The sequence below is a fragment of the Somniosus microcephalus genome, unplaced genomic scaffold (assembly GCF_052327205.1).
Source record: "Somniosus microcephalus isolate GS21.2 unplaced genomic scaffold, FLI_Smic_1.0 scaffold172, whole genome shotgun sequence".
Lineage (NCBI taxonomy): Eukaryota > Metazoa > Chordata > Chondrichthyes > Squaliformes > Somniosidae > Somniosus > Somniosus microcephalus.
In genome coordinates this window covers 315,650-337,091 of record NW_028225359.1, presented here as the reverse complement: position 1 = coordinate 337,091, position 21,442 = coordinate 315,650, and the positions used below count along the sequence as shown (strand labels likewise).

Here is a 21,442-nt window from a genome sequence, read left to right as displayed (position 1 = left end):
CTGCACTCTGACCAATTCCAGTCTTTTACCTGGTTTACGGTAAGTCACCTGGTCAGGCAGCCTTTTGCTGCTACACTGTAAACCAATTTCCAAACAGCGGTTTCGAATCGCTAACCCCACCTTCCAGTTCTGACTGGAGGAACTTATAATTAATGATATATTAAAAACGGACAACTGATCTGGATGTGAGAAAGTCAAATTTTATTAACTAAAGAAACTATAATCAAATTTTAAACTATACCACACGAACACAGTAATTACAGTAAAATTGCTTAAATGGGGGAAGGCAGATGGCAAAAATGAGGGATAAGTGGCTACAATGTTAATTAAACAATCTTAGCAATTTCCCCTCAATTACCCCCCCCACCTCCTCACTAGGTTGCCTGGCTGAGGAGTCAGAAACCTGCTCACCTGTGGTCCAAGGAAATAAGAGAGAGATAGCTTCTCAGGAGCTACCTTTATATCCTGCCAACTCCTGCTGTTTGGCACTGAAAAGGTATGTGTGCAAAATTCGCGCCCAAAGTTTGAATACACATGAGAAAGGCTGTGATTGGCTGATTCAAAGTGGTTGGAATGGTTTGAAGGTGTCTACCTTCTGGGGCCGAAGTGTACCCGCCCACATCCGGAGTTCACCCGGGCTAAAACAAAAGGGAATCCAACTGCCCTATTGTTCAGTAATGGGTGATTCAAAAACCCATTCAATCCAAACTGTTCTCTTTCAAAAGTCCTTTTCCGGAGTTTCAATGTGCCTCATTGTGTGTAAGAGGTTTGAATGGGGCTGGATTTCTGTGTAAACAGAAACTGATTGTTCTGCGGTCAGTCTCAAGCGGTTTAATCCCTTATGTCAACATCCTGCAGTTTCATGTAAACAAACCTTGCCTCTGTGGAAGGGAAACTCCCTGGTTTGATTGACAGGTCTGATTGCCACTGCTTGATCCTCCCACTTAGACAGACATTTTGAGCTGCGAGCTGCTTTTGTCTTTTGGCCATGCTTTTATATCGGCCATTTTCAAACCTCTTTACAATATACACAGTTTAAAACTCACAAGTACGATTTTTAATAAAATGTACTGTCTTAACGTGTGCGAATTTTTCCATGCAGTTCCTTGATTCCGGTGTTGTCCATGCGCCGCCCAGCTCAACGCAGCCTTTCACGGTTCTGAGTATGTTTTAAAAAAACATTGCTCAAACCAGAGGCAATTTAAATCACATAATTCTTCGTCCACGATGTGGACCAATATTTTCCGATCTTCAGGGATTATGGGGATTTTGCGAACCCCTACAGTGCATGTAGTGAGGCTGGGTCCGGGAGCAGACTGTCGGGGCTCAGTCTGATGTACAAGCCTGTCTCTGAAGTATGTGTAGATCATCAGTAAAAAGAAAGAAAGATATTTGCATTTATATAGCGTCTCTCACAACATCAGGACATCCCAAAATATTTTGCAGCCTATGACAAGTGAAGACAGTGATGTAATGTGGCAAATGCCAGCTGCAAATTTACGCACAGCAAGATCACTCAAACAGCAAAGACATAAATGTCCAGATAACCTGTTTTAATGATGTTACTTGGGAGATAATTATTAGCCAGGACACCCGGGAGAAGTCCCCTGCTCCTCTTCCGATAGTGCCACAGGATCTTCTCAATCCACCTGCGAGGGCAGACAGGGCCTCACGTTAATGTCACATCTGAATGACATACCTGCCACTGTACAGCACTGCCTCAGGACAGCACTGGGAGTGTCAGCTTAGATTACATCCTCAGTCTGTGGACTGGGACTTGAAACCACCACCTTCTAACTCAGGTCAGAGTGCTACGCACTGAGCGAAGGTAGACTCCTAATTTGAATCTAATTTTGAGCAGATCACACAATGTAATAGGATGGGACATTCTGACGGGAAGGTAGATTGAAATGAATAAATATCGAGTGTAAACCTGACCCATGTAACCTGATATTAAACAGGAGCCATGACAACTGGACAGGAATCAACTGGGGGATCAACTTCAACTGAGACACCAGCAGCAACCAGCAGTCCAGATGTTTCCACCTCATCCACTGGACCCTTAACTACAGAAGGTAAATGGGAGACAATGTGACCCATTGTTTCATCACATCGCCCTGAAATTACTCTCCGAGGAGTTGGTGTACGGACACTGAACGTGTTTGCCTGAAGAGCCTCTCTCCCCTATTTCAGCACAGTCTGTAACCAGTTTGTGTTAAACAGTTACAATATCAGAGGGAGGACTTCCATACAAACAGGCAAACCCGGGCTGTCCAAGGTGTGCTGCAGGCTCCTGTTCCAGGTCTGGGCAGAGTTTCAGGTTGTGGCCCAGATGTGGGTGTGGTGAGGCTGGGTCTCTGGGTAGACTCTCAGGGCTCAGTCTGACTTTGAGGCCTGTCTCTGAAATGTGCTTGAGCATCAGAAAAAGGAAGGAAAGATCTGTAGGAATTGCCTAATTCCTATCTAAGAACTGAGGTCGACTCAGGCGATCAAACAAATAAGTTTTAATGCAAAACTAATGAGTTTAAACAGTTTGTAGAGATTGATACAGGAGAATCACGAAAACAGGTCTTTGCTGGTCGGAGGCTCCACGAGGACTGCAAGGGCGGTCCCGTGGATGGCGTCATGATGTCATCACGTTTCTCCCGTGCTTGGGTGGTCACGTGATTAGCGGCATGACGTCATCGCGTTTACCCGCGCTTTGCTGTGGTCTTAAAGGGACCGCGCCCCGTACATGCAAACAGTATGTACAAACACAGAAATCACTAACAGACTGGTACAGGCTTAGGTTGGAGCGAAACATCATTAAAGGGAATTATATACAGTTGCTCAGAGTCCCTCAGTGGCTCTGCCACAGATCTTGAATTTACGTAGCGCCTTTCCACAACCTCAGGATGTCCCAAAGTAATTCACAGCCAATGTGAAGTGTAGTCACTGTTGTAATGCGGAAATGGCAGTGGAACGTTTGCGCATGGCAAGATCCCACAAAGCTTAATGAGATAAATGACGAGATAAACTGTATCAGTCATGTTCGTTGGGAGATAAATATTGGCCAGGACACCAGGGAGAAGTCTCCTGCTCCTCTTCTGATAGTGCGACAGGATCTTCTCAATCCACCTGCGAGGGCAGACAGGGCCTCACGTTAATGTCACATCTGAATGACATACCCCCCACTGTACAGCACTGCCTCAGGGCAGCACTGGGAGTGTCAGCTTAGATTACAACCTCAGTCTGTGGAATGGGACTTGAAACCACGTCCTTCTGACTCAGAAGTCAGAGTGCTACGCAATGAGCCAAGGTAGACTCCTAATTTGAATCTAATTTTGAGCAGATCACACAATGTAATAGGACGGAACATTCTGACGGGAAGGTAGATTGAAAGGAATAAATATCGAGTGTAAACCTGACCCATGTAACCTGATATTAAACAGGAGCCATGACAACTGCACAGGAATCAACTGGGGAATCAACTTCAACTGAGACATCAGCAGCAACCAGCAGTCCAGATGTTTCCACCTCATCCACTGGACCCTCAACTACAGAAGGTAAATGGCAGACAATCTGACCCATTGTTTCATCACATCGCCCTGAAATTACTCTCCGAGGAGTTGGTGTGCGGACACTGAACGTGTTTGTCTGAAGTCCCTCTCTCCCCTATTTCAGTACAGTCTGTAACCAGTTTGTGTTAAACAGTTACAATATCAGAGGGAGGAATTCCATACAAACAAGCTAACCCGGGCTGTCCAAGGTGTGCTGCAGGCTCCTGTTCCAGGACTGGGCAGAGTTTCAGGATGTGGCCGAGATGTGGGTGTGCTGAAGCTGGGTCCGAGGGCAGACTGTAGGGGCTCAGTCTGACGTTGAGGCCTGTCTCTGAAATGGGTGTGGAGCATCAGATAAAGGAAAGAAATATCTTGAATTTATATAGCACCTTTCACAACCTCAGGATCCCAAAGTAATTCACAGCCAATGTGAAGTGTAGTCGCTGTTGTAATGCGAAATGGCAGACGCCAACTTGCACATGGCAAGATCCCATAAAGCTTAATGAGATAAATGACGAGATAAACTGTATCAGTCATGTTAGTTGGGGGATAAATATTATCCAGGACACCCAGGAGAAGTCCCCTGCTCCTCTTCTGATAGTGCGGCAGGATCTTCTCAATCCACCTGCGAGGGCAGACAGGGCCTCACGTTAATGTCACATCTGAATGACATACCTCCCACTGTACAGCACTGCCTCAGGACAGCACTGGGAGTGTCAGCTTAGATTACATCCTCAGTCTCAGGAATGGGACTTGAAACCACGATATTCTAACTCAGGTCAGAGTGCTACACACTGAGCGAAGGTAGACTCCTAATTTGTATCTAATTTTGAGCAGATCACACAATGTAATAGGACGGGACATTCTGACGGGAAGGTAGATTGAAATGAATAAATATCGAGTGTAAACCTGACCCATGTAACCTGATATTAAACAGGAGCCACGACAACTGGACAGGAATCAACTGGGGGGTCAACTTCAACTGAGGCACCAGCAGCAACCAGCAGTCCAGATGTTTCCACCTCATCCACTGGACCCTTAACTACAGGAGGTAAATGGCAGACAATGTGACCCATTGTTTCATCACATCGCCCTGAAATTACTCTCCAAGTAGTTGGTGTACGGACACTGAACGTGTTTGTCTGAAGTCCCTCTCTCCCTATTTCAGTACAGTCTGTAACCAGTTTGTGTTAAACAGTTACAATATCAGAGGGAGGAATTCCATACAAACAGGCTAACCCGGGCTGTCCAAGGTGTGCTGCAGGCTCCTGTTCCAGGTCTGGGCAGAGTTTCAGGCTGAGGCCCAGATGTGCTGTAGGGGGGCATCTTTTTCGGGGTCTACGGCAATTTACCTGGTCAGCAGCCTTTGCCTGCACTCTGACCAATTCCAATCTTTTACCTGGTTTACGGTAAGTCACCTGGTCAGGCAGCCTTTTGCTGCTACACTGTAAACCAATTTCCAAACAGCGGTTTCGAATCGCTAACCCCACCTTCCAGTTCTGACTGGAGGAACTTATAATTAATGATATATTAAAAACGGACAACTGATCTGGATGTGAGAAAGTCAAATTTTATTAACTGAAGAAACTATAATCAAATTTTAAACTATACCACACGAACACAGTAATTACAGTAAAATTGCTTAAATGGGGGAGGGCAGATGCCAAAAATGAGGGATAAGTGGCTACAATGTTAATTAAACAATCTTAGCAATTTCCCCTCAATTACCCCCCCCTACATCCTTACTAGGTTACCTTGCTGAGGAGTCAGAAACCTGCTCACCTGTGGTCCAAGGAAATAAGAGAGAGATAGCTTCTCAGGAGCTACCTTTATATCCTGCCAACTCCTGCTGTTTGGCGCTGAAAGGGTCTGTGTGCAAAATTCGCGCCCAAAGTTCGAATACACATGAGAAAGGCTGTGATTGGCTGATTCAAAGTGGTTGGAATGGTTTGAAGGTGTCTACCTTCTGGGGCCGAAGTGTACCCGCCCACATCCGGAGTTCACCTGGGCTAAAACAAAAGGGAATCCAACTGCCCTATTGTTCAGTAATGGGTGATTCAAAAACCCATTCAATCCAAACTGTTCTCTTTCAAAAGTCCTTTTCCGGAGTTTCAATGTGCCTCATTGTGTGTAAGAGGTTTGAATGGGGCTGGATTTCTGTGTAAACAGAAACTGATTGTTCTGCGGTCAGACTCATGTGGTTTAATCCCTTATGTGAACATCCTGCAGTTTCGTGTAAACTAACCTTGCCTCTGCAGAAGAAAAACTCCCTGGTTTGATTGACAGGTCTGATTGCCACTGCTTGATCCTCCCACATACACAGACATTTCGAGCTGCGAGCTAATTTTTTCTTTTGGCCATGCTTTTATATCGGCCATTTTCAAACCTCTTTACAATATACACAGTTTAAAACTCAAAAGTACAATTTTTAATAAAATGTACTGTCTTAAAGTGTGCGAATTTTTCCATGCAGTTCCTTGATTCCGGTGTTGTCCATGCGCCGCCCAGCTCAACGCAGCCTTTCGCGGTTCTGAGTTTGTTTTTAAAAAACATTGCTCAACCCAGAGGCAATTTAAATCACATAATTCTTCGTCCACGATGTGGACCGATATTTTCCGATCTTCAGGGATTTAGGGGATTTTGCGAACCCCTACAGTGCATGTAGTGAGTCTGGGTCCGGGAGCAGACTGTCGGGGCTCAGTCTGATGTTGAGGCCTGTCTCTGAAGTATGTGTAGATCATCAGTAAAAAGGAAGAAAGATATTTGCAGTTATATAGCGTCTTTCACAACCTCAGGACATCCCAAAATATTTTGCAGCCTATGACAAGTGAAGACAGTGATGTAATGTGTCAAATGCCAGCTGCAAATTTGCGCACAGCAAGATCACTCAAACAGCAAAGACATAAATGTCCAGATAACCTGTTTTAATGATGTTAGTTGGGAAATAAATATTAGACAGGACACCCGGGAGAAGTCCCCTGCTCGTCTTCTGATAGTGCCACAGGATCTTCTCAATCCACCTGCGAGGGCAGACAGGGCCTCACGTTAATGTCACATCTGAATGACATACCTGCCACTGTACAGCACTGCCTCAGGGCAGCACTGGGAGTGTCAGCTTAGATTACATCCTCAGTCTGTGGAATGGGACTTGAAACCACGACCTTCTGACTCAGAGGTCAGAGTGCTACGCACTGAGCGAAGGTAGACTCCTAATTTGAATCTAATTTTGAGCAGATCACACAATGTAATAGGACGGGACATTCTGACGGGAAGGTAGATTGAAATGAATAAATATCGAGTGTAAACCTGACCCATGTAACCTGATATTAAACAGGAGCCACGACAACTGGACAGGAATCAACTGGGGGATCAACTTCAACTGAGACACCAGCAGCAATCAGCAGTCCAGATGTTTCCACCTCATCCACTGGACCCTCAACTACAGAAGGTAAATGGGAGACAATGTGACCCATTGTTTCATCACATCGGCCTGAAATTACTCCACGAGGAGTTGGTGTACGGACACTGAACGTGTTTATCTGAAGTCCCTCTCTCCCCTATTTCAGCACAGTCTGTAACCAGTTTGTGTTAAACAGTTTCAATATCAGAGGGAGGAATTCCATACAAACAGGATAACCCGGGCTGTCCAAGGTGTGCTGCAGGCTCCTGTTCCAGGTCTGGGCAGAGTTTCAGGCTGTGGCCCAGATGTGGGTGTGGTGAGGCTGGGTCTGTGGGTAGACTGTCCGGGGTCAGTCTGACTTTGAGGCCTGTCTCTGAAATGTGCTTGAGCATCAGAAAAAGGAAAGAAAGATCTGTAGGAATTGCCTAATTCCTATCTAAGAACTGAGGACAACTCAGGCGCTCAAACAAACAGGTTTTAATGCAAAACTAACGAGTTTAAACAGTTTGTAGAGATCGATACAGGAGAACCACGAAAACAGGTCTTTGCTGGTCGGAGGCTCCACGAGGACTGCCAGGGCGGTCTCGTGGATGGCATCATGATGTCATCACGTTTCTCCCGCGCTTGGGTGGTCACGTGATTAGCGGCATGATGTCATCGCGTTTACCTGCGCTTTGCTGTGGTCTTAAATGGACCGCGCCCCGTACATGCAAACAGAATGTACAAACACAGAAATCACTAACAGACTGGTGTAGGCTTAGGTTGGAGCGAAACATCGTTAAAGGGAATTATATACAGTTGCTCAGAGTCCCTCAGTGGCCCTGCCACAGATCTTGAATTTATGTAGCGCCTTTCCACAACCTCAGGATGTCCCAAAGTAATTCACAGCCAATGTGAAGTGTAGTCACTGTTGTAATGCGGAAATGGCAGGAGAACTTTTGCGCACGGCAAGATCGCACAAAGCTTAATGAGATAAATGACTAGATTAACTGTTTCAGTCATCACGTTAATGTCACATCTGAATGACATACCTCCCACTGTACAGCACTGCCTCAGGACAGCACTGGGAGTGTCAGCTTAGATTACATCCTCAGTCTGTGGAATGGGACTTGAAACCACGATATTCTAACTCAGGTCAGAGTGCTACGCACTGAGCGAAGGTAGACTCCTAATTTGTATCTAATGTTGAGCAGATCACACAATGTAATAGGACGGGACATTCTGGCGGGAAGGTAGATTGAAATGAATAAATATCGAGTGTAAACCTGACCCATGTAACCTGATATTAAACAGGAGCCACGACAACTGGACAGGAATCAACTGGGGGATCAGCTTCAACTGAGACACCAGCAGCAACCAGCAGTCCAGATGTTTCCACCTCATCCACTGGACCCTCAACTACAGAAGGTAAACGGCAGACAATGTGACCCATTGTTTCATCACATCGCCCTGAAATTACTCTCCGAGGAGTTGGTGTACGGACACTGAACGTGTTTGTCTGAAGTCCCTCTCCCCAATTTCAGCACAGTCTGTAACCAGTTTGTGTTAAACAGTTACAATATCAGAGGGAGGAATTCCATACAAACAGGCTAACCCGGGCTGTCCAAGGTGTGCTGCAGGCTCCTGTTCCAGGTCTGGGCAGAGTTTCAGGCTGTGGCCCAGATGTGGCTGGGTCCGGGGGCAGACTGCAGGGGCTCAGTCTGATTTTGAGGCCTGTTCCTGAAATGTGTGTAGATCATGGCCCAGAAATTCGGGTCGGGGGCTTCCCGCGGGTGCACGCCCCCGACCTGCACTTACCTTGCGCGCCAGCAGTTGAGCTCTAGGCCCCGTTGAATTCCGCTCCGGGGCCTGGCCCAGCTGCCGGCGCGCTGTGCTTGCGTGTCCCAGGGGCGTAGTTAGTGCGATGCGTCCCCTGGGATCACGTGAGCCATGGGCAGCCAATCGGAGGAGGGAAAAGCCCATTCATAAGATTGACAGGAAGACCTGTGAAAACTTATGAATACTACGGGCCCCAAAATAGCAGTAAACCTTCAAATAAATTTTTTTTTAAATCACACTTTTTAAATAAACTATAAATTACATTAAATAACTATTTTAAACAATAATTAAATTTTTGTAAAAACTAGTTTTATAAAAAAACGGGGCTAAAAATAAACTTACCTTGCTTTAAAGTATTTAAAAATAATAAACCTGTGGAAAAAATGTTTTAATTTTAATTAATTGACCACTTACCTTGTAAAAAGCAGGCCTTACGCCTGCTTTTTAAATGTGTAAATCCTGCAGGCTTACCCTCCCGGGAAAACCTGTATATAAAAAAAACCTAAGTTCAAAGCGCACGCGCAGCCTCCCCTGCGCGCGCGTTCGACCTCTGAACCCCTTCGTTCAGTGGATCGGGAGTGCCGGTTTCCCGCACATGCGCAGTGCATGCAGAAAACCGGCATTTCCATTCGGCCTACAGGTGAGTACCCCGTGCGTACTCACTCGTGGAGAGCCGAATTTCTGGGCCCATCAGATAAAGGAAAAAGAGATCTTGAATTCATATAGCGCCTTTCACAACCTCAGTATCCCAAAGTAATTTGCAGCCAATGGGAAGTGTAGTCGCTGTTGTAATGTGGCAAATGGCAGAGGCCAATTTGTGCACGGCAAGATCCCACAAACCTTAATGAGATAATTGACTAGATTAACTGTTTTAGTCATGTTAGTTGGAGGTTATATATTAGCCAGAACATCAGGGAGACCTCCCCTACTCTTCTGATAGTGCCACAGGATCTTCTCAATCCCCCTGCGAGGGCAGACAGGGCCTCACATTAATGTCACATCTGAATGACATACCTCCTACTGTAGAGCACTGCCTCAGGACAGCACTGGGAATGTCAGCTTAGATTACATCCTCAGTGTTATGTCCGTGTATAAGAAGACACAGACTGCGGAGAACGGTACAATAGGTGTTTACTCAACGTGGCTGAGACTGCAACTGATCTGTACAGATTACTACTCAGCGTTATATACAGGTGTGGTCACTGCCGGTACTACAGTATACATGAGCTGTAAAAAGTAGTTCCCCCCCTTAAAGGTACATACATTACAATTCCTCCCCTTTTAGATTAACAGTACCATAACACTCATTTAACAATTAAATATCAAACTAATTACAATTAACACTTTTAACATGCAACATTAGCTGAAAATAGTCTATTTATAAATTCAGTCTTTGGGGAGGCTTCCTGATCCTTTCTGGATAGCGCCTTTCCCGAGTGTCTTGCTCTTGGTGCGGAGGCGATTCTGGCCCCCTGTCGTCGGTTGGTTCATCAGCTTCTGATGCTACTGTTTCTGGGGTAGATGCTACCTGTACGTCGGGTTCATCACCAGATACGTATGGGCGAGGCATGGGGTTGACTTGTTCCTGTGACTCTAGGATCTGGTCAGCATGGCGTCTCACGATGCTCTCCCCAATGTCCACTGTGTACATTAGTGGACCCTGCCGTGTGCATATCGTTCCTGGCTGTCATTTTTCTGTTCGGTAGTCGCGGGCCAAGACTGGTTGCCCTACATTGAAGCTCCTTGTTGGCTTCTCATGGATGTGCTGGAATTGCTTACTCTCAACATCTCTTCGTACGTTTGGTCTGAGCAAATCCAGGCGAGATCTTAACCTTCGGTTAAAGAACGTCATGGCTGGGGCCTGGTTGGTGACTGCATGTGTCGCATTCCGGTAGGCGAACAGGAAATCGTCCACCTTGTGCTGCAGCGGAATATTGTCATTGTACATAGCCTTTATTGCCTTCTTAAAGGTTTGTACGAACCTCTCAGCCAATCCATTTGTGGCTGGATGATACGGGGCGGATGTGTAATGCCTTACCCCATTCTTTTTCAAGAACCTCCGGAACTCTTTGGACACAAACTGTGGTCCGTTGTCGGAGCAAATCTGTAATTCTGTTCTGGCAAGCCATTCCCGGCAAAAATGGTCCGTAGGACTGCAATAGTTTTCTCCGTGGTGGTGGAGGACATTTTGATGACCTCAGGCCATTTCGAGTGCGCATCCACGGCTATTAAAAACATTGAGTCCATGAATGGACCAGCAAAATCAATATGCACCCGTTGCCATAGCAACGAGGGCCACTCCCATGGGTGTAGAGGGGCCTGTGGTGGTGCATTTTGGACTTTCTGGCATCCTGAGCAGCTCTTGGTCAGGTCCTCGATTTGTTTATCGATTCCCGGCCATCACACATAAGCCCTGGCTAGGCTTTTCATTTTTACCCCTCCCAGATGACCCTTATGAAGCTCATTGAGCACTCTATCCCTTAACTTGGGTGGAATTACCACTCGGGATCCACACATCAAGGTCCCCCAGCACACTGACAGCTGTTCTCTCCTTGTCGAGAATGCTGGCAACAGTGAGTCGCCATGTGCTGGCCATCCCTTCACCGTCAAATCATATACCCGAGACAGTGTCGGGTCATTTCGGGTTTCCTTTTCGATACAAGCGTTAGTTACCGGTAGGTATTCAACTATAGTCGAATGGAATATTTCGACAGGATCCACTGCTGGTGATTCCTCCGCAGTAGGCAGTGGCAGGTGTGATAGCCCATCAGCATTTCCATGCTGTTTCGTGCCCTTATATTCAATCTCATAGTGGTGCGCCCCTAGAAAAAGTGACCATCTTTGTAGTCATTGCGCAGTCATCACCGGAACGCCCTTCTTCGGATTAAAAATGGAGACAAGAGGCTGGTGATCAGTCAGCAAGGTGAATATCTGCCCGTGCAGATAGTGATTGAAATTTTTCACTCCCCACACTAGGCTGAGGGCCTCCCTGTCAATCTGGGCGTAGTTACGCTCGGCTGAGGTTAGTGATCGTGACGCAAAGGCTATTGGCCTCTCCGAGCCGTCCGAGAATTTGTGCGACAGCACCGCTCCAATGCCATAGGGTGACGCATCACATGCCAACCGAATTGGTAACGCTGGGTTGTAATGGGCCAATACCTCTTTCGATGTGATTAGTGTTTTGCTCTTCTGGAAAGCTCGTCTACATTCGTCACTCCACTTCCATGGCACCCCAGTTTGCAGTAGGGTGTTCAGTGGGTGTAGTATTGTAGACAAATTTGGCAAGAACTTATGGTAGTAGTTTACCAGCCCGAGGAACGACCTCAGTTGTGACACATTTTCCGGTGCTGGAGCCTTGACTACTGCCTCAATCTTCTCTGGGGACTTATGTAACCCCTCTTTATCGATAACGTGGCCACAATACGAGATTTGTTTTCTAAAATACTCGCATTTGGGGTGGTTAGCTCGGAGCCCATATTCCTGCAATCTAGTGAGCACCTGCTCCAGGTTGGCAAGGTGATCACTGTCATTTTCACCCGTGACCAGGATGTCGTCCAAATAACACTGGGTCCCTGGGATCCCTTGCAGGACTTGTTCCATTGCCCTCTGCCAAATAGCCGGAGCTGATGCTACCCCGAATACCAGCCGGTTGTATTGGTAGAGACCTTTATGGGTGTTGATTGTGAGGTATTTTTTTGATGCTTCTTCTACCTCCATTTGCAGATATGCCTGGGCCAGATCAATCTTAGTGAAGCGTTTCCCTCCAGATAGCGAGGCAAAAATATCTTCAATCCGTAGAAGTGGATATTGTACGGTGTGAAGGACCGGGTTCACTGTTACCTTAAAGTCCCCACAGATGCGAACATTCTTTGGTTCCCCAGGCGTGCTGCTCAACGACTTTTTCATCACAGGGACGATGGGTGTAGCCCACTCACTCCAATTTAACCTGGACATTACACCTGAACGTTCCAGACTCTCCAGCTCTGCTTCAACGGCTGGGCGGATCGCATAAGGTACCGGTCTGGCCTTAAAAAATTTTGGGCTTGCGTTTTCTTCAATTTTAATCGTCGCTGTCATGCCTTTTAGTGTTCCGAGTCCTTGCTGGAACACTTCTTTCACGTCAGTTAGGATCTTTGACAGCCGCCCAGGCGTGACGTCGTCATCCTTTTTGTCAGCCACAGTCAGTGCCTGTATGGAATGCCAATCCAGTTGTATTTTCCGGATCCATTCACGTCCCAGTAATGGTGGTCCTCCATCTTGCAATACATACAGGTTTAGTTTTGGTGTTTCCTTACCATTATATATAACGGTCACCCTTATTTTTCCTTTGGGGTAGACTTTTTGGCCCGTGTACGTCTTCAAAATAATTTTTGTGTCTCTCAAGGGTATGTGTGAGAATAGCCGCTGGTAGTCCCGTCGGTTTATGACTGTTAGGGCTGATCCTGTGTCCAATTCCATCTTTACCTGGACTCCTGCTAACTTGAGAGTGACCCAAATGGTTCGGTGATCCTCCGTTGTGATCACATTATGTAGTTTCAGACAACTCAGTTCCCTGCTTTTGGAGTCGTTATCACTCTTTTGTTCATCTGAACTATTCTCCGTCATGTTATGTACCTTCTGGTACTTTCCTTTGGTAGGTTTCTTATTGCTGGTTTTCTTTCCCGACCTGCAGACTCGTGCTATGTGTCCTACTTTTCCACACTGTCTGCATACTTTGTCTTTGAACCAGCAATCATTCTGGTCGTGTATTGTTCTGCCGCAGCGATAGCACTTCTCTGTTCCATATGACATTTTGTTTGTGCCATATTCTTGCGGTCTCTGTTGTATCTCTGCAGCGCCCCGTGCTGCTGCTTCATAGGATACCGCAATGCTGAAAGCCTTTTCTAGCGTAAGGTCCTTTTCAGATAAAAGCCGTTTCTGGGTTCATTCACTTTGAAGCCCACACACAAACTTGTCCCTTAAGGCATCTGTCAGTCCCGCTCCAAACTGGCAGTGTTTCGATAGTTTGCGCAGTTCTGTTAAATAATCAGCATTGCTTTCATCCTTATGCTGGTTCCGTTTGTGAAACTTGAATCTTTCTGCTATCAGCAGCGGTGTGGGGTTTAAATGTTCCTTTAGTATCGTTACTATGTCTTCAAAACTCTTTTCCATTGGCTTCGTTGGGGTTACTAGATTTCCTAATAAACCACACGTCTTTGCACCCATTAAATTTAACAATACCGACGCTTTCTTGTCATCTGACACCCCATTTGCCTTGCAGTGCACCTCTATTCGTTCGACATATGTAGTCCAATCTTCGACTTCATTGTCAAATGCGGTGATACTGCCACTCTTCGGCATTTTGGGTGTGGTTTAAAATGGCGTCTCCCAATGGCTTAAAATGGCGTCTCCCTAAGATGGGAGGGAAAGTAGTGAGAGAGGAGGACATAAAAAACCTGCAAGGGGACATCGACAGGCTAAGTAAGTGGGCAGAGATTTGGCAGATGGAATACAATACTGGAAAGTGTGAGGTTATGCACTTTAGCAGGAAAAATCGTAGAGCAAGTTATTATCTTAATGGCAAGAAACTGGAAAGTACTGAAGTACAAAGGGATCTGGGGGTCCTGGTGCACGAAACTCAAAAGGTTAGTATGCAGGTGCAGCAAGTGATTAAGAAGGCCAATGGAATGTTGGCTTTCATTGCTAGGGGGATAGAATATAAAAATAGGGAGGTATTGCTTCAGTTGTACAAGGTATTGGTGAGACCGCACCTGGAATACTGCGTACAGTTTTGGTGTCCATACTTAAGAAAGGACATACTTGCTCTCGAGTCAGTACAAAGAAGGTTCACTCGGTTAATCCCGGGGATGAGGGGATGGACATATGAGGAGAGGTTGAGTAGATTGGGACTCTACTCATTGGAGTTCAGAAGAATGAGAGGCGATCTTATTGAAACATATAAGATTTTGAAGGGGTTGGATCGGGTGGATGCGAGGAAGATGTTCCCGATGATGGGTGAAACTAGAACTAGGGGGCATAGTCTTAGAATAAGGGGCTGCTCTTTCAAAACTGAGATGAGGAGGAACTACTTCACTCAGAGGGTGGTAGATCCATGGAATATGCTGCCCCAAAAAGCTGTAGAAGCTACATCATTACAAAAATTTAAAACAGAAATAGACAGTTTCCTAGAAGTAAAGGGAATTAAAGGTTACGGGGAGCGGGCAGGAATTTGGACATGAGTCTAGGTTTGGATCGGTCATGGCCCTGTGGGTAGCGGAGCGGGCCCAGGGGCCGTGTAGCCTGATCCTGCTCCTATTTCGTGTATCTAATTCTGTTAGGTTCAGGAGATGGTTCTGTGATAGTGGATTGGCGGTTAGGATCAGATCAGCCATGATCTTACTGAATGGCGGAGCAGGCTCGAGGGGCCGATTGGCCTACTCCTGCTCCTATTTCTTATGTTCTTATGTTTTCCTTCCTCCCCCGCTGCTGCCGACGCCGCTCCCGGCGGTTCTCGTGGCAATGGCGGCGCCCTGTAGGTTTTGCGCGCTTCTCTCTCTCCCTCTCTCCGACGCTGCTTGGCCCCTGAACACCGGCTGCGTCCTGTGCACTCTGCCCTCTCTCTCTCCCCCGTCGACGCTGCTCGGCCCTTTGCTGTGCCGCTCGGTCGGGCTCTAGCCCGCCGCTGTCCGGGAAGGGTCCGCGCACTACCTTTTGCCAGCCCGTTTTGCTGGCCCACCTCGACTGGAAAGCCAAGCCTGGCTCTCGACAGCCTCCCCCGCAATTCTCGAGTCTCTGCTGGATGACTGGGCGGTTGCCCGTGGTCGACGCCCGAGTCTCTGGCCTTGACCTCCAATCCACTGATCTCCAGGAACGAATCCCTGGGAGGTGATGCAGGGTTGCAGGTAGGTTCAAACCTGCCTCGTCGCCAATGTTACGTCTGTGTATAATCAGACACAGACTGCGGAGAACGGTACAATAGGTGTTTACTCAACGTGGCTCAGACTGCAACTGATCTGTACAGATTACTACTCAGTGTTATATACAGGTGTGGTCACTGCCGGTACTGCAGTATACATGAGCTGTAAAACATAGTCCCCCCCCTTAAAGGTATATACATTACATGTTTGTGTTAAACAGTTACAATATCAGAGGGAGGAATTCCATACAAACAGGCTAACCCGGGCTGTCCAAGGTGTGCTACAGGCTCCTGTTCCAGGACAGGGCAGAGTTTCAGGCTGTGGCCCAGATGTGGGTGTGCTGAGGTAGGGTCTGGGGGCAGACTGTAGGGGCTCAGTCTGACGTTGAGGCCTGTCTCTGAAATGGGAGTGGAGCATCAGATAAAGGAAAGAAAGATCTTGAATTTATATAGCACCTTTCACAACCTCAGGATCCCAAAGTAATTCACAGCCAATGTGAAGTGTAGTCACTGTTGTAATGCGGAAATGGCAGACGCCAACTTGCACACGGCAAGATCCCACAAAGCTTAATGAGATAAATGATAAGATAAACTGTATCAGTCATGTTAGTTGGGAGATAAATATTAGCCAGGACACCCGGGAGACCTCCCCTGCTCCTCTTCTGATAGTGCTACAGCATCTTCTCAATCCACCTGCGAGGGCAGACAGGGCCTCACGTTAATGTCACATCTGAATGACATACCTCCCACTGTACAGCACTGCCTCAGGACAGCACTGGGAGTGTCAGCTTAGATTACATCCTCAGTCTGTGGACTGGGACTTGAAACCACGACCTTCTGACTCAGAGGTCAGAGTGCTACGCACTGAGCGAAGGTAGACTCCTAATTTGAATCTAATTTTGAGCAGATCACACAATGTAATAGGACGGGACATTCTGACGGGAAGGTAGATTGAAATGAATAAATATCGAGTGTAAACCTGACCCATGTAACCTGATATTAAACAGGAGCCACGACAACTGGACAGGAATCAACTGGGGGATCAACTTCAACTGAGGCACCAGCAGCAACCAGCAGTCCAGATGTTTCCACCTCATCCACTGGACCCTCAACTACAGAAGGTAAATGGCAGACAATCTGACCCATTGTTTCATCACATCGCCCTGAAATTACTCTCCGAGGAGTTGGTGTACGGACACTGAACGTGTTTGTCTGAAGTCCCTCTCTCCCCTATTTCAGCACAGTCTGTAACCAGTTTGTGTTAAACAGTTACAATATCAGAGGGAGGAATTCCATACAAACAGGCTAACCCGGGCTGTCCAAGGTGTGCTGCAGGCTCCTGTTCCAGGTCTGGGCAGAGTTTCAGGCTGTGGCCCAGATGTGGGTGTGGTGCGGCTGGGTCCGGGGGTAGACAGTCAGGGCTCAGTCTGACTTTGAGGCCTGTCTCTGAAATGTGCTTGAGCATCAGAAAAAGGAAAGAAAGATCAGTAGGAATTGCCTAATTCCTATCTAAGAACTGAGGTCGACTCAGGCGATCAATCAAACAAGTTTTAATGCAAAACTAACGAGTTTAAACAGTTTGTAGAGATCGATACAGGAGAACCACGAAAACAGGTCTTTGCTGGTCGGAGGCTCCACGAGGACTGCCAGGGCGGTCTCGTGGATGGCGTCATGACATCATCACGTTTCTCCCGCACTTGGGTGGTCACGTGATTCGCGGCATGACGTCATCGCGTTTACCCGCACTTTGCTGCCGTATTAAAGGGACCGCGCCCCGTACATGCAAACAGTATGTACAAACACAGAAATCACTAACAGACTGGTACAGGCTTAGGTTGGAGCGAAACATCGTTAAAGGGAATTATATACAGTTGCTCAGAGTCCCTCAGTGGCTCTGCCACAGATCTTGAATTTATGTAGCGCCTTTCCACAACCTCAGGATGTCCCAAAGTAATTCACAGCCAATGTGAAGTGTAGTCACTGTTGTAATGCGGAAATGGCAGTAGAACTTTTGCGCACGGCAAGATCCCACAAAGCTTAATGAGATAAATCACTCGATTAACTGTTTCAGTCATGTTAGTTGGGGGATAAATGTTGGCCAGGACACCAGGGAGAAGTCCCCTGCTCCTCTTCTGATAGTGCCACAAGATCGTCTCAATCCACCTGCGAGGGCAGACAGGGCCTCACTTTAATGTCACATCTGAATGACATACCTCCCACTGTACAGCACTGCCTCAGGACAGCACTGGGAGTGTCAGCTTAGATTACATCCTCAGTCTGTGGACTGGGACTTGAAACCACGACCTTCTAACTCAGAGGTCAGAGTGCTGCGCACTGAGCGAAGGTAGACTCCTGATTTGAATCTAATTTTGAGGAGATCACACAATGTAATAGGACGGGACATTCTGACGGGAAGGTAGATTGAAATGAATAAATATCGAGTGTAAACCTGACCCATGTAACCTGATATTAAACAGGAGCCACGACAACTGGACAGGAATCAACTGGGGGATCAACTTCAACTGAGACACCAGCAGCAACCAGCAGTCCAGATGTTTCCACCTCATCCACTGGACCCTCAACTACAGAAGGTAAATGGCAGACAATGTGACCCATTGTTTCCTCACATCGCCCTGAAATTACTCTCCGAGGAGTTGGTGTACGGACACTGAACGTGTTTGTCTGAGGTCCCTCTCTGCCCTATTTCAGCACAGTCTGTAACCAGTTTGTGTTAAGCAGTTACAATATCAGAGGGAGGAATTCCATACAAACAGGCTAACCCGGGCTGTCCAAGGTGTGCTGCAGGCTCCTGTTCCAGGTCTGGCCAGAGTTTCAGGCTGTGGCCCAGATGTGGGTGTGGTGAGGCTGGGTCTGTGGGTAGACTGTCAGGGCTCAGTCTGACTTTGAGGCCTGTCTCTGAAATGTGCTTGAGCATCAGAAAAAGGAAAGAAAGATCAGTAGGAATTGCCTAATTCCTATCTTAGAACTGAGGTCGACTCAGGCGATCAAACAAACAAGTTTTAATGCAAAACTAACGAGTTTAAACAGTTTGTAGAGATCGATACAGGAGAACCACGAAAACAGGTCTTTGCTGGTTGGAGGCTCCACGAGGACTGCCAGGGCGGTCTGGTGGATGGCGTCATGATGTCATCACGTTTCTCCCGCGCTTGGGTGGTCATGTGATTAGCGGCATGATGTCATCGCGTTTACCTGCACTTTGCTGTGGTCTTAAAGGGACCGCGCCCCGTACATGCAAACAGTATGTACAAACACAGAAATCACTAACAGATTGGTACAGGCTTAGGTTGGAGCGAAACATCGTTAAAGGGAATTATATACAGTTGCTCAGAGTCCATCAGTGGCTCTGCCACAGATCTTGAATTTATGTAGCGCCTTTCCACAACCTCAGGATGTCCCAAAGTAATTCACAGCCAATGTGAAGTGTAGTCACTGTTGTAATGCGGAAATGGCAGTGGAACTTTTGCGCACGGCAAGATCCCACAAAGCTTAATGAGATAAATGACTAGATTAACTGTTTCAGTCATCACGTTAATGTCACATCTGAATGACATACCTCCCACTGTACAGCACTGCCTCAGGACAGCACTGGGAGTGTCAACTTAGATTACATCCTCAGTCTGTGGAATGGGACTTGAAACCACGACCTTCTAACTCAGGTCAGAGTGCTGCGCACTGAGCGAAGGTAGACTCCTAATTTGAATCTAATTTTGAGCAGATCACACAATGTAATAGGACGGGACATTCTGACGGGAAGGTAAATTGAAAGGAATAAATATCAAGTGTAAACCTGACCCATGTAACCTGATATTAAACAGGAGCCATGACAACTGGACAGGAATCAACTGGGGGATCAACTTCAACTGAGACATCAGCAGCAACCAGCAGTCCAGATGTTTCCACCTCATCCACTGGACCCTCAACTACAGAAGGTAAATGGTAGACAATGTGACCCATTGTATCATCACATCGCCCTGAAATTACTCTCCGAGGAGTTGGTGTGCGGACATTTAACGGATTTCTCTGAAGTCCCTCTCTCCCCTATTTCAGCACAGTCTGTAACCAGTTTGTGTTAAACAGTTACAATATCAGAGGGAGGAATTCCATACAAACAGGCTAACCCGGGCTGTCCAAGGTGTGCTGCAGGCTCCTGTTCCAGGTCTGGGCAGAGTTTCAGGTTGGGGCCCAGATGTGGGTGTGGTGAGGCTGGGTCCGGGGGTAGACTGTCCGGGGTACAGTCTGATGTTGAGGCCTGTCTCTGAAATGTGTGTAGATCATCAGTAAAAAGAAAGAAAGATATTTGCATTTATATAGCGTCTTTCACAACCTCAGGACATCCCAAAATATTTCGCAGCCTATGACAAGTGAAGTCAATGATGTAATGTGGCAAATGCCAGCTGCAAATTTGCGCACGGCAAAACCACTCAAACAGCAAAGACATAAATGTCCAGATAACCTGTTTTAATGATGTTGGTTGCGAGATAAATATTAGCCAGGACACCCGGGAGAAGTCCCCTGCTCCTCTTCTGATAGTGCCACAGGATCTTCCCAATCCACCTGCGAGGGCAGACAGGGCCTCATGTTAATGTCACATCTGAATGACATACCTCCCACTGTACAGCACTGCCTCAGGACAGCACTGGGAGTGTCAGCTTAGATTACATCCTCAGTCTGTGGACTGGGACTTGAAACCACGACCTTCTAACTCAGAGGTCAGAGTGCTACGCACTGAGCGAAGGTAGACTCCTAATTTGAATCTAATTTTGAGCAGATCACACAATGTAATAGGACGGGACATTCTGACGGGAAGGCAGATTGAAAGGATAACAGTAAAACCATTGGGTGTAAGCTTAACCCAACTAACCTGATATTAACAGACGCCACGACAACTGGACAGGAATCAACTGTGGGATCAACTTCAACTGAGACACCAGCAGCAACCAGCAGTCCAGATGTTTCCACCTCATCCACTGGACCCTCAACTACAGAAGGTAAATGGTAGACAATGTGACCCATTGTTTCATCACATCGGCCTGAAATTACTCTCCGAGGAGTTGGTGTACGGACACTGAACGTGTTTGTCTGAAGTCCCTCTCTCCCCTATTTCAGCACAGTCTGTAACCAGTTTGTGTTAAACAATTACAATATCAGAGGGAGGAATTCCATACAAACAGGCTAACCCGGGCTGTCCAAGGTGTGCTGCGTGTTAAGTCTGTGTGTTATAGTGAGAATTACTACACAGACCACAAGAGTAAATTCAACAGGTCTTTACTGGTTGGAGGTCGGTCTGTACTGAATACAATATTATTACACTGTGCTTATATACCGGTGTGGTCACCACCGGTATTACGTATACAGCAGCCAAAGAAAGTAGTACCTTTCTTCAGGTGGACCAGGCTTAAGTTCTCTTAAGGTGGAACAGGTTACATACACCACACTGCGGGCTCCTGTTCCAGGTCGGGGCAGAGTTTCAGGCTGTGGCCCAGATGTGGGTGTGCTGAGGCTGGGTCCGGGGGCAGACGTAAGGGGCTCAGTCTGATGTTGAGGCCTGTCCCTGAAATGGGTGTGGAGCATCAGATAAAGGAAAGAAAGATCTTGAATTTATAGAGCGCCTTTCGCAAACTCAGGATCCCAAAGTAATTTCCAGCCAATGTGAAGTGTAGACGCTGTTGTAATGTGGCAAATGGCAGAGGCCAATTTGCGCACGGCAAGATCACACAAACGTTAATGAGATAAATGACTAGGTAAACTGTATCAGTCATGTTAGTTGGG

General features: G+C 47.0%; 1 protein-coding gene across 1 annotated transcript in view; it reads left to right on the top strand.

Moving 5' to 3' along the window:
- The first annotated feature begins 3,997 nt into the window (after positions 1 to 3,997).
- Positions 3,998 to 21,442, top strand: part of LOC147082108 (uncharacterized) — a 75,155-nt gene continuing 57,710 nt past the window's right edge. Inside the window, exons 1-7 of the mRNA XM_085980440.1 lie at positions 3,998 to 4,021; positions 6,874 to 6,987; positions 8,233 to 8,346; positions 16,660 to 16,773; positions 18,150 to 18,243; positions 19,489 to 19,602; positions 20,548 to 20,661. Of these exons, the coding sequence (XP_085836566.1) occupies positions 3,998 to 4,021; positions 6,874 to 6,987; positions 8,233 to 8,346; positions 16,660 to 16,773; positions 18,150 to 18,243; positions 19,489 to 19,602; positions 20,548 to 20,661 (688 nt within the window). The remainder of the gene's footprint in view (positions 4,022 to 6,873; positions 6,988 to 8,232; positions 8,347 to 16,659; positions 16,774 to 18,149; positions 18,244 to 19,488; positions 19,603 to 20,547; positions 20,662 to 21,442) is intronic.